The sequence below is a fragment of the Phaethon aethereus genome (assembly GCF_964289735.1).
Source record: "Phaethon aethereus genome assembly, chromosome: 3".
NCBI classification, from domain to species: domain Eukaryota; kingdom Metazoa; phylum Chordata; class Aves; order Phaethontiformes; family Phaethontidae; genus Phaethon; species Phaethon aethereus.
Window position 1 is genome coordinate 106,579,675 of NC_138576.1, and position 17,533 is coordinate 106,597,207.

The 17,533-nt window shown below is 42.5% G+C and overlaps 1 protein-coding gene across 3 annotated transcripts in view; it reads right to left on the bottom strand.

Moving 5' to 3' along the window:
• Nucleotides 1–17,099, bottom strand: part of ESRRG (estrogen related receptor gamma) — a gene marked incomplete at its 5' end in the record, with an annotated part of 375,885 nt that extends 358,786 nt beyond the window's left edge. For all 3 annotated transcript variants that reach the window (XM_081997740.1, XM_081997738.1, XM_081997739.1), the window contains one exon: nt 16,752–17,099. In XM_081997740.1, the coding sequence (XP_081853866.1) occupies nt 16,752–16,849 (98 nt within the window). The remainder of the gene's footprint in view (nt 1–16,751) is intronic.
• Between the last annotated feature and the right edge of the window lie 434 nt (nt 17,100–17,533).

Consider the following 17,533-nt stretch of genomic DNA (forward strand, 5'->3'; position numbering starts at 1 on the left):
TTAAAAAGAGCTACTATTTATAATTAGACTTAATAGATTTGCCTTGCAATAAGGAAGGGTTCTCTTCCTCTCCGTCCGCTACTTCCTAAAGGATGAGAAGTATTTCCATAATTTCTCCTGATCTTTACCTGACTAACTACCCAGGCAAACCAAGCTCCTTTCCAACTACCGAAGGCCAAAAAGGCCTTTCGATACAGTTGCCTATCAAAAGGCCTTAAGGGGTCAGGGCAAAAAAGGTGAAGCCAAAAGAAACGCCAGTACCACAGCTCCCTGCAGAAGTAGCCAAGGCACAGAAAGTGGCAATTACGGACGCGAGCAGCAAAGAGATGATGCCTTGAAATGGATGACAGGCTCCAAACACCAGCCATGCTGGATGCGGAGCCAAAGGCAGCTCGGCTTCCTCCAGGGTTTGAGTGGCCTTGAGCAGTAGATGATGGCAGGATACAAGTCAGGCTGCATAATTTGAGGAATCAGGAGAAAAACAAGCAGATAACTAACTTCCCCTGTTAAGAAAAGGAACATAGCTAACGTGAGGGGAAACAGTTCAGGTCAACGTCTTGGACTTTTCATCTACAAGGATTGACCAACTAGTAAACAACGGAAGAAAGTTTGTGCGGGGCAGGAAATGAGGACATTTAGATTTTTTTCTCTCTGCCCTATTTTCACCTACAAACACAGAAGAAACTTGTTTCTTCCTTTTAAAATGGTGAAACAGGGTCGACCGTCTGTTAAGAAAAACTAAGATGGTAAAGGATCATTTTCTGAAGTTAAACATCTACGAAACAATAAAACTATAACTACAGTAGAAATAATAAAATGAAATTTAGCTTAAACCAGTGTCTTAAATATTTGTTAACTCTGGTAGCAGCTTTTACAAAGCAGATGAGTGTATCTGTTTTCATTCTGTGCGTAAGAAAACCACTGTAAAACGCCCCAAAGCCACGGAGGGAGTCAGTGTCAAAGACACGATTAGTAGTTCAGAAGTTATCTGATTCGGGTCACATGGTGTTCCAAAAACCACACCTAAATATAGCACGCAAGAGATCTGCACAAAGAGCAATCCCATCACGGGAGCAAACTAAACTCTCCACAAAATTAATTAGGGTTATTTTGAGGCAACCAAAGGAAAGCGAGGAGGAAGAAATCAGCCCTTGCCCTGCCCAGTTCTGCAAAAGCAGATGTCTCTGGAGCGGGTGAGCCCCAGTTTGCAGCCCTGGCACGTGGGGAGAGGCTTCGGTTCCTCGGGGGAACCCCACAGGGCACTAACACGGACGGTGGGTGGAGGGCACGGTGTGGCTGTGTTAAGGAATATAGCTCGTCGGGGAAGAGGATGATCCTGCCGGTAAAGGGACCGGCGGGTAACTTAAATACCCAGGCAGGTATTGTAAGCTTCTTCTGTAGCTGTTAACAGCATCCTTCTAACAGAGAAAACAAACGCTTTTTTGGAAAGGGCAGGTCCGCTTAAGTGATACCCCTGGCACAGACCAAGACGCTGAGAAAAGCTAATGCTTCCCAAGGCAGAACGAAGGAAAATTCCCTGCTGGAAGTTGTTACCCCAGAAAGCCTCCGTTAGGATCACCCCTTGCCAGGGAGGAGGATTTTCTCCTGAAATGCTGCCTATGGGGCTAATTCTAACAGCTTTCCCTACGTTTAGGCATCAGGAGCAACTTCACGGGAGAGCATACAGAAGATCCTCAAAAGGCAGCAGGAACAGGAGAAAGGGAGGCACGTTCCTCAGGTCTCGCAGGTTTCTTTTGGTCCTTCTCTGTAAAGTGGCAATGCTGTTTCCCACTTTTCCTAAACACCAAATTGCCATTCAGCTTCCGACCACCACTGATCTACAAGCTGATTTCAGCAAGCTGCCCCGGTTCACAATTTCCCTATAAAACCTTCTTTAATAAAATTAATAAGTCTGCCCTAGGAGTGCCACGGGGGAGGTTTTACCATGACCACAAGGACAGATTTACCTTTGCATCACCTTTGTGCCTGTGTATCAGGGGAAAACCCGTTCTTCACCGAAACGTTAGAACAAGCAGGACAACGTCGATGTTACCTCAAAAGCCAAGGCAAAGCTGGAGTAGGGGCTCTGGAGAGCAGGGGGGAGAGCAGGAGAAAGCTGGGGAGAGGTGGTGTTGCGAGGAGTGCTGCTGTCAGCAGGTAGAAAACAGGCTCTCCAGCCCAAACCATGTAGCAGGTGCTCCAGAAGGCAGGTAACACACAGTCTGAGTGCGTGTGGGACACAAGCTGCAAATTTCGGCTTGAACGCTTCAGGCCATTAGCAGGTGCTCCAGGCAGTCATCCAAATCAAAGTAAGAAAGTGGAAAGAGCCAAATGCTGGTTAAAGAGGTTTGCAAATACGAAAAACCCAGCATGGGCAAATAAAATGTTTCCCTGGTTGTGGGAGCAGGCTAGTAAGAGACAAACAAAAAGCATATGCAATTTTTATAAAAGAAAGGCTGTGTTGGGGATTTTACCATCCTGCACTTCAAGCCCCGAGATGCAAACGCTGGCTAGGATGCTGAGATCAGCAGCTATATGTCCTCAGGTGGTTAGAGACAAGACAGAAAAGAGCTGGCATTTGGGGAAAATACAGGGCCCATTTGATAACGCTTCACTTGAGCGTAAGAGGGTTTCCCCTGTGGGTATTGTCCCAAAGAAAGCTCCAGGCAAGTTTAGACTGGTTCGTTACTTGTCACATCCAGAAGGTGAGTCAGTTAATGATTACACTGACTCCCTTCTGACTGCAGTTTCACGTGTTTTCAGTCTGAGAACTCTGCTCTCGTCAGGTCAAATACCACCCCACAACAAACAGAAATACCGAGGGCATCTGCTTTTCAGTTCCTCACAGCACATCTCTAGTTATTTTATTTGTCAGGATTTCACTGGTGGTTTGCAAACAGGTTTTTTGATAGCTAATACACAGCACTCGCAACCCACCTTGGGGGGCTGTCACTTTTCTGTCTAAAAGTACAGGTCAGAGACCTGGCACTTGCTTTATTAGGATTAGTCTCCAAAAGGCCCAACACTGGGGCCTCAAAGGTTTCCTTATAAAAGCTATTTGCTTCCTCAAGGGTTAATTCCCTGGGGTCTCCTCAACCTGGAACAGCACTACTTGGTTTAAGTTACCTTACATGAACATAACAAACAGGAAGGGCTACTCCAAAGAGTTGCTGATGCAAACTAACTCCATCAGCCCATGATAATATATTTAAATCAGACGGTCACTTGAACATTATTGGTAAAGTTCTCCTCGCTGAGGGTTGCATCCTTTGCCAGAGGCTAGCAGGCTTGACAGAAGGAGAGAAACAAATTCCTTTCATCAGAGTAACATGAGTCAATATGTGGAAAGATACTTCCATCTGCTCTGTGTTTCTGGTGACATGACATTACCATATAATTTGGTATACATTTCTAACAGAATAGATAAAACAAGATGGCTCAGCAAGTATTGTTTATGTCCCACACCTATGGGAAGTTCTCTCAAACCATTTTCAACCTCTGGCGCTGTATGAGCAGCTAAAGACTCGCAACAGAAGTTCCGGGGGAAAAAACATGTTGCTGTTTATTTCAGAGAGTTACGGCACAGAGAGACCTCCATGGCATGCTTCTAAAAAGAAACACATATTTCTCAAAGTGCTCTCTGAAGAGGCACATTTGGTCAGGTACAGAAATCACCAAAGGAACCTGCTGTGGCCAGCAACTTGCAGACGCGCGCAACTTACTAGACGTAACCCATCAGTAGAGTGGCCTGTGCTGTTTCCGCATTAATTTTGTGTCCCTGTATGTTACCAGAGCCCTGGGACTTTCATGGTCTGTGGGCAGCAAATCGGCTGAGCCAAAAGGGAAGGTTCCACCTGACTAAGCCAGTAGGAGCTATATTAAGCTTGTCTCAGCTGGAGGTCATTCTGCATATTTTGAAGGCTGCTTTCTTGCTAGTTGGTCAAGCAATCGGTGTCCAGAAATTAAGAACCTGATTTTTATAACACCCATAATACACAGAACACTTCTGAAGTCTAGACCCTACGTATGCGAAGGTTTTAATTTCTAAAATGTTTGATGAAAAAGCCATTTCTTTCAGAGCCACCAGGCCCTTGGGTTTGGTAAGCAGTTGCTTTGTGTCTCATTCCTAGTAGGCTGCTGGTAGTCCTGCAGCCAAGAATCCAATTCCAAAACGTTTTTTGATACTTTCTGACCAAATGGCTTTGCAGTGGAAATTGGTTCCTGCCACCATCTGTTGTTACATAGTTCGGAAGTGCCAGCATTTTCCTTCAAGGGGGAAGAAGTTGGGGAGGACGCATGGCCAATCCCAATGGAATAAATACTCTTTTCCTTATTGTCACTTTACGGGGAAGGCTTGGCCTATTTCTCAGCAGCTGTGAAATTGTCATCAGCAGGATTCTTTACAAAGCTTGGTGGCATATGGAATATATTGCTCACTTCTTAGTACTGTAAAAACAACTTTGCTGCATAACTGAGCTAGGCAAAGAAAGCAGGTGCTTGATTAAAAAAAAAACCACATCATGCATCAAGCCTCTATAGACTTTGTGGAAACTCTAGACAAAGCTAATTTGGAGACAATTATGTTTTTGAATTAACTAAATAATATTTCAGAGAAGCTCCTGGGCTTCAGAGGTGGGACAGTCCCTTAAAAAGGAGCTGGTGAAATGACCATGTCACAGGATAACATCGTGTTCTGCCACTCACAAAGGCGATGTTCACATTCCACACCAAAAAGAAGCGTCACTCCCCCTCTGAGGGACATAAAAACTGCAAGTGTCCAGTCTCGATCTTTGATACAGTTAGAGACTATATGTATTTAACATCAGGTTTAGGTCATCTCTTTTTGTCACAGCCTGGGCTTATTTTTACAGCTGTGGACTAGCCGAGAAGTAAATGAAACAAAATAAATTATAATAATAATAATAATACAATGACTATGGCATCCTAGTGACTATACACACTGAATTACAAGTACAGGGCTGGAATTGCAAGAGTTCAAGTTCTCGCTACAGAAGACCCCCAAAGAGCAACAAGAGAGAAATAAGCTTGTTGAATTTGCTTGACTCTCAAGCGCAAAGTAGTCAACAGCGTTTTCATACGCCACCAGGAAAAAACCTAACTGTAAGAGAAACTGTCAGAAGAGGGGTCATGAAGAGATGTAGGTAACGTCCCCACTGCTACATATTCCGCAGTGGATGTCCGCTCAGCTATCCACACACATACACGTACATACGTATTCGTGGTCACCTATGCTCTGCTGTATCTAGGAGAATGGCCACAGCAGGCGAAACCAAAGGGCCACTTCTTTGGGACAACGGCAAACAGCAAATGCTTAGTGAAGGTCACGAGGCAGGCGCATAGTGACAGTTCCCCCGACTACCTTTCCCAGCATCCATCTATTTGCAGGTCAGAGGCTTCCTTTAACACAATACACACAATTTTTCCAGATTAGCGATCCACTTTCAGAAACCTTCATTTGCAGTTACAGACCTTTTTTAGAGCAAGGTTCTCCAGCTACACTGCACAGTTCTTGTACTAAGCGAGCTACTTCATATCGATGTCGAGAAATCCAGTCCGCTGCCCTCTTCCCAGGGGAGAAGGCAAAACAAGCGTTGGGGCAACACGTGCTGTTTGAACTGCTATACAGGTCTTCTGCACATAGTCCAGCAGAAAAAAGGGGTCTGCTGCAGTCATTACATTGCAGAGCAGGAAAGGTCCTTCTGTGATGGTGGCAGTTTGGAAGTCCTGCCCTGAAGGTTATGTTTTTAAGTGGCACATATCCTAATAAAACCATAAATACAGATCTGTCATGGATGGGGCTCTGAGGCTACCCATTAGTCTCCTGTCGCTGTTTGGAGAGGACAGAGTGACCTTTTAGCAGAACGGGGTAGGGAGCACATTGCAGGACACCAAAGCAGCACCAGCTACATGGACAATCACGGGACAGTGGGTACCTGTCATCTCCCCACAGTAATGCACCGAGAGGGTCTTCCAGAAGCACCCAAAAAACTAATTCTTGTTCACAGTTCAATGTTTGCTATTTATGCACCTCCCAATAGCTGTTGTATGCTTTACCGTGCAATAACACGTGATTAAGACAGGAAAAGAAAAAAAAAAAAAAAAAAAAGAGAGAGTCCAAAGGAAAGAGCCAGCGTGCAAGAACAAAAGGCTCTCCTAGGAGTTTCACACTCTAGTCGTAACACACAAACCAGAAAATGATACAGACTAAAGCCTACTGTCTAACTAAGCAGGCTTAAATAAGACTTAGCTCTTTTACAATGCTTTTCATCTAGAAATCTCAAAATATTTTACAAAGGTGGGCAGACTGGGGAAAAGCCAGAATGCAACCCACTGCTCTTGACTCCCAGGCATTTGCTCTTTCTGTTAGGCTACATCGCTACCTCCAGGTATGAGCACACTTCCCTTATAGCTGACATGGAAAGATGCATATGTGCATCAAAGGAATAGTTTTTCCTTAATTTTCTATGCACTGATTTCTTTTAATATCTTGTTTCAAACACTCCGTGTTTAAAAATAATAGCTCACGAAGCACCTGTGCTACTCTAGCTACTACCACACGTAACACCATGTAAGATGCAGCCCGCCTTTCAGTTACAGTAGGAAAGCAGACAATAAGCAAACTATAAATGCCTCTCCTCAAAACTTTTATTCTCTTCCATGTATAAAGGAAAAAATAGGTTTACCAATCATCAAGACAAACTAAAAATTATTACAATAGAGGAAACAGAGAAAACCATGAAGATTTTGCTAGAGAGTCAATACTTTCTTCCAAGAGAGACAAGCTTGCAGTGGGGTTTCATAACAAAATTCAAATGGCCAACACAGAACAAATAAAAATATGGAAAGCTCAAAGTTTTACTTTCAGCGTGACCTGTCAAAATCAGTATGGAGAGGAAAGGGAGTCAAGAAAACATACTGGTGTTCACCTGCATTCTCAAATTGGAAAACTACTGTCAACAAACAAGTTTTGATCCTTGCTGCCAAAATGGGAATCCACAGTATCACCTCAAAAGACAGTGGATAAATTCCAGATTTATACCAATGAAACCGTATTTCTAATTTTTAAGTCTTTGTTGAACAAATTATATTTAGCGTACATCAATGTCTATGGGCTTCTGAACAAGGGAGGCAACTAATATAAACTGTGTATGAAAAAGAACACATTAAAGCTATTTTTTTTTTTTACAGATCCCCTCTGTTTTCACCTAAGTTTGTTTATTTTCGTTTTGCTCCCTTTTAATGTATGTATACATCCTGTGTTTTCAGCTTCTCTTTTCAGCCTCCTTCACTCCCATCCTCTGCACTCCCAGAGACAGGAATTAAAAACGACGACGTTTAAAAACTGTACCTCCCAGCGTACGGGCTGTACAGAAGCAGAAAGACTAAAAAGCTGAAAAGTTCCCCACGGTCTTTGCCTATTAAAGTCCACAGCTTGCCAACAGCAGGCCGTGTTTTAGTGTCAAAGAACAGGGCACCGGCTTGCGTTTCTGTGCGAGGGGGAGTGCTGGGGTAATCCTGCCTCTTTACATTTCAGATCCCGCTGTTTGTGGAGAAAGTCAACAACACTGGGATGCCCAGAAACACCCCTGTAGTATTACACGGAGGATGTGAGATGCTCGCTGAGAAATAGTGCTGACACCAGAATACAGTAGATTCAGCATGAGTGCTAAAAAGCGTATTTTTGGTTGGCTTAGGCAGTATTTGCTTAAAATAGGATTAAATCCTCACCAGGCTTTCTTAAAAATCATTTTACACCTACCCCATCAGGCTGCATCATTCCCCATGTTACAATATTTTCCACCATTAAACAGAAAGGGGCAAGCTTCTGTTCATCAAATGAGCAAAGAGTCAGGGAAAGTCCTTGAAAAAGAGTAACGCAAGGAAGTAGAAGGAAGGATTTGGTCCACTGGCAACCAAACAGAAACCTTCTGCTATTTCCCACTGAGAAGTAACAGTATCTGGGCTATAGATATGTTCGTCAAACATATCTATAGCAGGGATAATTAAGTTAGAGCAGCAAACTGGCTGCATGCTTTGAAGTGTTCATGCAGTTGCTATACTAACCTTTCTTTCACCTGGTAGGTTAAGCTCACCATCTCCTCACACTTATCTGCAGACTCGTGACCTATCCCCTGTCCTCATTATCACATCGTTTCTGATAGCTGAACATCTTGGAAATGATATTCAAACGTTTTGTTATAAATAAAGGAAAGTAACAGAAGCCTAAATACAGACTTCCGTCACAGAGGAATAACCACCTGGAATTTCTGATGGCTCCTTTCTGTCAAGGAGTTCACATACTTTACAAACAAACAAATATTCCTACAAGGTAAGTATTGCAATTTTTCCTTTTTGGAGGCCTCTTATAGTTAGCATCCAAAATCTTGATCCTCAGTTTCCTATAACTGGAAAAACTAGGAAAACCAAAAATTCTTGCCCTGCTTTGCAAAAAGCCCCACAGACATTTCAATCTCTATGCTGGTATCACTCAAGATAACAGGGTCAAAATGTAAAATAGAAAGCTTTAATCCCCCATCTTTGGCAGTATTTTTTTATTCCATAACATTACTAGCAGTGGTACCTTTCCTGTAAAGATCAAACCTAGCCTGACGGTGAGGATTCTGCTGAAGTCTGTACTGGGGTTCCCGTCGTCAGCAAGAGCAGCACCGCAGGAATACACAGAACCTGCAACGGTATCCAGACTGACTCCCACTGACCTCAGCGAAGCCAAGGCTTTATCCTGTACGCTTTCCCATACAGCTGGAGAAGGATTTCATATGCGAAGATCCTCACGTACCTACATCCTCCTATAAATCAAGATTTCTCTGCCGTCTGTTCTTCACCCAACTCGGTAGGGGCCTATTGCCAGCCTCACCTTTTCCACATTAGGTTTCTATGGCAAAAAAAATATGATTACCTTTACTTAAATCAGTGTATTTCTAATTGGGGTAGGACCCTGCACACACAGGACAGTTTCAAGACAGCGACTTGTAGCCCAATGATCTGGATCAGCACATGCACTCCTGAATTTCACTCCACACAGAAATAACCGGCATTTACTTCTGAGCAAGGGACACAGTTACGATAAAGACAGCATATGCCTTTGTGCCTCCTCTGTTATACAATTTCTACTTATTTCATCAGAGACACTCATGTTTTGGGTATTTATGGATCTGAGAAATCCTAGTTCAGACATAAGCACCGTTGACAGGGCAAGACATTGCTCTAACTGTCCTCGTAGTGTCCGTCCTGTGGGAACATATGGGCCTTCATCTTCCAGCACGTCAGCCAGACATAGAATTTAACCCATTCACTCAGCAAAAAAGATAAAACACCCTCTTGCTGCATTTGGTTGTTGTACCTTTGCCTTTATTTCCAAGTTAATCCTTAGTTACGGTTATTGTCCCCAGTATTTCATTTTGCAGGACGCCATCTGGCTGGCTTAAGTCATATCTCCATTTTATATGATGGGGAAAAAAAATCTCACCTGTAGTCCTTTACTCGTACCCATAAAACAACCCATAAAAATGCCTCAAAAAGAGTCAAGCAGCAGACTTACCTCCTGTACCTCAGCTGCTTTCAGAGAGACAAAGCAAATAAGCAGGACGAGGCTCAGAAGCTTGCCCCGAAAATAAGACCTCTCGCTTTTACGACGGCTCTAAGCCCACCTCAGAAGCGGCACGTCACCGGCATTGACGTGAAGCCCGCAGCCTGACAGGTAGCCGGGGACCCCAGCGGCTGGAGCCGCTGTCGGCATTGGGAAGCGATGGTGAGCAAGGGAGACCAAACTTCCTCCTACATGCAAACTCAAGATTCAATTCTCTGCAAGGTTACCCCCAATAATTAAAAGGTTCTGTAATTTATCCTTAAAAGCTAGTCACGATGGGATCCATCAGAATCGATCTGCTATCTTTTACCTCCCCATGTACCGTGCGTGTGCCTACTGTATGTAATGTGGTTCACCAGATGAACGCTGGCAATATTTTCCACTAATTGCGAGAGTTACTAAACTGAACCTTAACTAAAATTAAGTTGACTATTAAAAGCTCAGTGAGTAACGCAGCAAACGGAAGCGCTGTATACAGGATTTAGCAAGCACGCAAGTGATCTGGCAACCACCAAGGCACAATATTTGCTGAACTTCCTACACTTAAAATTGGTTCCATACAATAGTCATACGTTCATTATGTATGATGATTTAACACTCACAACACCAGCTCCCCCCTGCAACTGGCCAGCAATGGGTTTCTTCGTACCACCTTACTGTGCTATACCTAATTTGTGCTCAGTTTTATCACTCTGTGTAACATGTTAGTGTCTTCATGGAAGTCCAGGAGCAGTAAAAGAGGTAAAACAGCAACACTCACAGACCGCCCCTAAGAAATTTTATGAAACTGCTTGTCCTCGAAATGCCCCGGTGAGATTGGGTGACAAAAAATTCAAAAGTACAAATGAAATTATGAAAGATGTGGTTAGGAGCCAATGTTTGTACATATTAAAATACCAAAATAAATGTATAGTAATTCAAGCATGCTATTCTGAAAACACGAAGTTAGTGGATCGAAAGTTACAGGTTAATTTATAACATATACTCTCCACTAAAACAACAGAACTCCCTGTATCAGTTTTAAAAATACATGAATAATATTCTTAGTTATTAAGGTGTCATTATCGTACACAGTCCTACCAATCTTAGCTACCTCAATATAAACGCAACTAGGTTTTGTAAGGAACAAACATAGCACTTGTTACTAAGTGTTAAGTTTATTCACTATATATAGGCTTTTTCTGATTGCAGTTTCTAAATTTTCAAAGACTGTATCTTTTTTGTGCTTGTATAGTTTCCAGGCTATACCTCTATGCAAATATGGTTTACATTCTGTATTGTTGTTTTCAGGATTGTATACATGGACATAAATCAAAAGCAGCAATGTATAATATTAAGGTTGCATGCAGTCTGGCTCTCTTTGACAAATTAGAAAACTAGGAATTCTCTGAGAAAAAGTTCTGTCTTTCAGGGAAGGAAAAAAAAAAGAAAAAAAAGAGCTGTTATCTAGAAATGTGGAGAAAAGGTACAGGCAAATACCTGTACAACTTTTGCATAAAAAGAGGGAATGATGCGGGAGAAATCCTAACAGATTTCCCAAATACTGCCCACATTAAAAAAGCCAATATTTTAAAAAATGGAAGGTCAAAGTGAACGCGTATGCAGAGTTACATGAAAGAGTTAAAATTATTGATGAAAGACTATTTGCTGATAAGGATGCATCTATTTGAAATAGGATAGCATTTGGGACTACTCGAACAAAAGTCTACAGAAAACTGATAAATCAAGGAACTGAGCGGGATTTAAACAAACAACAGACATGGCTGAGAACACACGAAATGTCACGAGTACAGCTGAGAAATAAGTGATGGCACAAGACCACTTACTCAGCTACTAACAAGACACTATTTGCTTTGGCCTCTGCAGAGCGAGACAGCCATCAATCCAGCCACAGCTCCAGAAATTCTTGAGACTGAAGCCCTAAAAACGTGATTATTATTTCTGGGTGCGCACACGGAACACCCCGGTAAGTCTGGCTTTCAAAAAACAAAGCATCCGCCATATATCACGGAGTCGGGTGAAACCCTAAATGACTTCTTGCAGAAAAGGGTTCTTCCCCCCCAAAACTGCTGTTACAAAACACTAGGGCCTGGATTCTCCAAGAAGACCTCCAGGAGCAATACTAATTCCGCACCCCAGCACCCAGCTTTCAGGCGCTCTGCCCGTGCGATGGAGCCTCAGCCCCGTCACCCCCGCGGCTTGTGCGCTGCCAGCGAGTGCATGCGCGGCCATCGCCACGAAGCACAGTCTGATACTGCCGGTAGGAGACGACGAAGGCCACGCACACCTGAAGTCCCACTTCTTCCCTAGGACCTACATATTCATATATCACAATACATTTCTCAGTTTTGATGATACCCTTTTCAAAAGTTTTTCAAAGTTCCCAGGCTCCTCCTGAAAAAACAACCTCCTGGAGGGTCCTTTCCTTCAAGGGCACAGCTGGAGAAAGTGAAATACATCACACAGAAAGCCACCATTTTGCAAGAGGAGCTTGTGCTTTTCTGAAGTCTGTCGGGACGTGGGGGGAAAGATGGGAGCAGAGAGGCTCAACCTTGTCAGGATGGAAGTGCTTGAGAACATCCAAAGCAGATATTTGGCCACCTGGGAAAGCTGGATATTGAAAACGTAGGCACTCACACAGGTTAGGCAACTTCTAAGGTTAGGTGGCAGTTCAGTGGGGATATCGAGGATCTCGGTTTGGGCTTTCAATGCCTAAATCCCACTTAAGTCCCACTTAAGGCATCTAATCCTTTTGTGGATCTGGGCCTAAAGCCTTGCCAGGAAGGAGAGAGTCTATGCATGCAAAAGCTGATGGTCAGTGACAGTCTGGTTCTGTTAAAACTAAAATACACAGAGAATGACCTTATTTTGTACAAAGGAATAACACAGAATAATCAAAGACATGTTCTAGTCACAGAAAGTTAATGGAAAGTTAATGCAGCTAATACAGATCACAGTCCTGTCTTTAGACCCCACGACAGTTTTGCTGACCTGGAGAACATTATAACCCATAAATGATGGGTCTTCAATAGCCCATGAGAAGCAGCACGTTTGGAAATGTTCAAAAGACAAAATGACAGTAAGCGTCCTCAAAAAAAGCTTCACTTACCCACACCAGCTAAGAGGTAAAGCTAGAAAGAAGTAGAAATTTATAAAACACTGTAATGCTTACATAGAGTTAATAATTCAAAGAATGATATTCTGTCATTCAGTGACCAACTAGTTTGCCATGCTCCATGAAATTAAGGAGTTTCAGTCCAGTTCCTCATAGCCAGGAGTCCATCTGACAAAAGCTACCGATTTATTTCTCACTTACTTACCTGCAGTGCTGTTGGCTGGCTGTCTCAACCATGAAGTAAAGGGTGAGTAGACATGGATACCAGTTTACCCTATATTCCCTATACCTGGAACCTCCACAACAAGACTGCCTTTTTAAAAAAAAAAAAAGATTAAAAAAAAAGTGCCTGTACTTACACCGCTTGAACTTAGTTGACATGACTGCTGATACGATATTTTCATACACAAAAAAAATCATATTGACACAAGTGATCTTTGCATAAAAGTAGTAAATTAGAATTACAATCATAAAATACAACTCTGTTATTATTCTATATCACTGTGTTTACAAGGGACATATCATTAATTATTACTAATTATTTTTAATGGTAAATACTTCTGTTGGTCCCCGACTATGCGCTGCAACATCTGCCTGATTGAGATTTCTCTATGGGTAAAACACTGAGGTCTCTGTTTTGGGGATTCAAATACATCTTCAGAGAGCTCTGCTTCAAATGAGAACTCTGGTCTAAGTCTCCCGCAGCTGCTCATCAACCAGCACCTGAACTTTATAAAGTTGGAGAGAAACAAGAGGACTTGCCTCCCAGTTCGTCCTCTCTGCAGATGGGTAGCGTTCTGGCAGCTCACCCATTAATTCCTGCAAGTTTTGCATTACAAAAATCAGTATTTGATGCAAAATACAAGAGAGTAGACAAGCATGTATGTCACAGGTCATAAAGATGCCGAAGATACTCTGAGCGAAGGAAAACTGCCTGTTGCCCCATGCCAGTGAAATCCACGGGTCCACAGCACACTCCCTCCTTCCTGAACACTGCATTATCTCTCCAGATTGAAACTTCTGCCAGGCACGACGATTCAAATGTCCCCCACCTGGTTTTCAAGGGGTGGAGGAATCATTAATGCTTACTAATTGCTAATTACAATGAGCTCATGGTAAGGAGGCCAGTGCGGTTTCCCTGATTTACTTGGATGTTGGTCTCCGGTCTCACTGTGCTTTCACCTGCATTTTACTTTCAGTTCTGGATTCATCCCAGGATATGTATGCAAAGTCAAGGTGGTATCTTTTCTGTCTGGTCATCTCCTCCCTGTAGGTGAAGTGTTAATATAATTACAGTTCTGATTTACAGGAGTACCCCAATATACTCTTAACACTGACACAGATAAGCAACAGAAAATATTTTTGCAATTTGGCTTTTTTTTTTTCCCCAAATATTCCTGCTTAAGTGCTTTCCTTTTACTTCTCAAAAGTATTTATTTTCAGTAGAAGTCAGTCTATTTTTGGCTGCTGTTAATCTATGTATAAGCTAAATCTTACCTTCCCAATTCATACCAGCAATCGCCCCCTCTGTCTGGCAAGGCAGCTCAGAAGAATAGGGAAAGCAGGATTTGTGCTGTATCTACCTATGCATTTCAGTTGCAACCTGTGCTTGACAGAGACTGGTCAGATGTAACAGGCTGATGAGAAATTATTTTAAATACTTCTGGTTGAAAAATATATAAACCATAATTACTGATGAAACAACATAGATGTATGTGACATCTATGAAATACAGAAATAACCTAGAAATACAGAAATAACAAAAGTTCCCATCTAGGACTCTTATAATCTAAGTTTTCCAAATAATATAAATGCTACGACACGTACGTACACAGAACAGCAAGTTGGTATACTGCAAGGTGACGGTGCTGTCTACAGAACAGTAAGGGTTAATTTTTTGGGGAGAGGTTTAGGGGGCCATGAAAGTTGTGAATTTAGATTCATATCGATTCCAACTGTTACATTAAATAACGCGCCAAATTATTTTCGCTTGCGCTTCTGACTGACCATTATTCCCACTCCAGGTTCCTCCTTACAAAGCACAGGCACAGCAGGGAAGTAGCACCCAGGAACAAATTAAGGGAGAAACATGAGTGGAATGCAGCAGGCTTGGGGGAGAGACGCATTTACGCAGAGAAGGTGCTTAAGCAGGGACATTTGTGTCTACGTGTACGTCGAGGGGTTCGGTGAGCGCATGCCCAGGGAGGAGGATTTGGTTATGGTTAGAATTTGTGAGTGACAGCCATGTGACAGCTGGGAGTCAGCAAAGATTTTGTAGGGATGGAAATTCCTGAGATAGGACACACGACTGCTCATGCGATCTGCATGTGCCTATCATCATGCTGTATTATAATAGCTGACACTGGGGTTTACCAGTTCTCCAAAAGAGAGGTTATAAATTAGGAAGAGGACTTGAGGAATGGTGGATGAGAAATGAAAGTCGTAACATTTAAAAACGAAGGGATAAATATAGCTTGATTTCATGTCATTGAAACTAGCAAACAAAAATCTCCAACTGAACCACACAACACTATTAAAACTTGCTTTTCCGTGATTTATCTTCAGTGAGAGTTTATTATTTCCTTAGAATATGTATTTTTTTTTCTTACTAACTTACCTAGAAAGGCCTCGATCCTACAAACTCTCAGAAATACTTAATTTTACGTACGTGAATAATCCCACTGATGAGAGTTACTCCTACGGTTTCAGGATCAGGGCCTAAGTCACAACGTGCAATTAAGCAGAGGCATTTCCAAAGAACTGCTTCATTTTCCCTTCTGGGGGACTTACGCAAACACAAAGCCAGCGGAGACGTGCAATTTAAATCAAACCTGAAAAACTGAAATACTTTCCCTTTAACACTGAATTCAAGCCGTTACAGTATCACATGACCTTTACCGTAATTTCTATTAAAATCATTTCATGTCTGGTTGCTTCTGCTATCCTGGCTCATTTGTATTGTTTACAACAAGTCATTGCTCTCGACAGTTAGTGGTGGCTGAATCCATGGTTACCAGTTTTTACATTCACTGGTTAAATGGAATGCAGCTCTTCGGTGGGGTTTCATGGAGAAAGCTCTTAAGAAACTACAATCCAGCTATCAATCAGGCTAACCTGGGAGAAATTAATCTGATAAACAGAAGTACCGTTGCATATGAAAAATTTATTGAAAGGGAGCTCAAGGCTTTTATTAGTTGCAGTCGCAAAAGTGGACACGTTCGGATCGGACTTAGTGCACGGAAGACTCAGGTTATATGGTCTATGTTTGACATTCATCCATGTTGTGCCCTCTCTGGCGCTCACTGCTAATAAACCTATCCTGTTTAAGGCTTTTTTTTTTTTTAAAAAAAAAAAAACTCACACACTTATTTTACCAGAAATGTGCTCGGAATATAAATAGTGCTTAAATACAGGTTTAACCAGACTGCAGTCCCGGCAAAGTAACTTAAACAGACACAGACAAGATAGTAAAACACAAAATAGACAGCCTTGAGTAGAATTCAATTAAGACAAAACCCACCCCAGACAGTGCAACATTGTTAACAACTAAATTAAGCCGGCAAAGAAATGTATTTTATTGCCACCTAAGAACAATGCGCACTAATTCCTTTTGCCCTGTTATTTATGGTTTGGCGTAGGGTGGGGTTGCCAAAATCAAAAAGCAAAGCAAAAACTTATTTGCAAGATGGACCCCAAATCCTTAAAATGCCTAAAAACGTACGAAAAGTTCTCTGTAGTTTGATGGCTACAATAATTGTCCCACAAGCTGTGTGAGAGCAACAAATAGTTAAATCAAACATATTACTACTAGCTCATCTACTGCAAAGTCACTGTATCAGAAGCCCGAATTGATTTGCTTCCTTAGAACAAATTGAAAATGAATGTAACATAACATCCGGAAAAAAAAAAAAATAATAAATATCCCTCCTGCCCTGCTAATTGGATATCGTATAATGGTTGATTGCAGCTTTGCACCGTGCTATTGTCGCCTATATCGTACATACTTACAGGTTCTGGGTTCTTCCAAGAGTTTGGTGCAGTTTCAAGGACAAATGTCTTAAGGAAGTCTTGCTACTGTGCAGCAGCGATCCTAGCTCTGATCTCATTACATGAGCAAAGTGCTACGGCTGACAATATAAAGGAAACTTCCCGCGTGAAGAAGAAATCTTGGAAAGTCTCAGGGTTAAAAAGGCTGCTTAAACGTGCTGCTTGATTTGCTCCCTAGTTGTGTACACACAGTAGCAGCTGATCTCTGTTTGCAGCCCTGCAGAAAGAAACCTTTGCTGAAAACCAATGGCATCACATTTCAGCGGAGCCACTGCCAGGCTCCCGAGAGCAAAGCAACCTTTGACAACTTCACCCAGTTCCAACCACCGGCGTCTGCTGCATGTCCTTGCCGGACTTCTGAAACTGTCTATTTACTTATTTTTCATTAACGCTGCCCTGCGACCCTGCACCCGAGGCAGTCGTGACACAAGCAAAAGGCTCCCCCGCTGTAACGGGAGGTTTTGGCTCTGTCACGACTGCGAACTGCAGAATTCGCCACAACGTCTTTTGCTTTGTCTTGTTTGTGGTGTTTGCAGAGGAGAAGCTGTCAGCCACGCTCAAAAGCATCTTCTGCCTTAGAATCTCTAAATTAAGTGCAATAGGCATCCTGCTCATCCTAAATTCATCCCGAGCCTGCCTTGCATCAGTCTCACACTTCTCGGCACTTTTTTTCCTGATACAGAGTACAAGGCAACAGATTTGGGGAGTGGGAGGGGGCTGGTTCTTTCATCTAATATCTTACC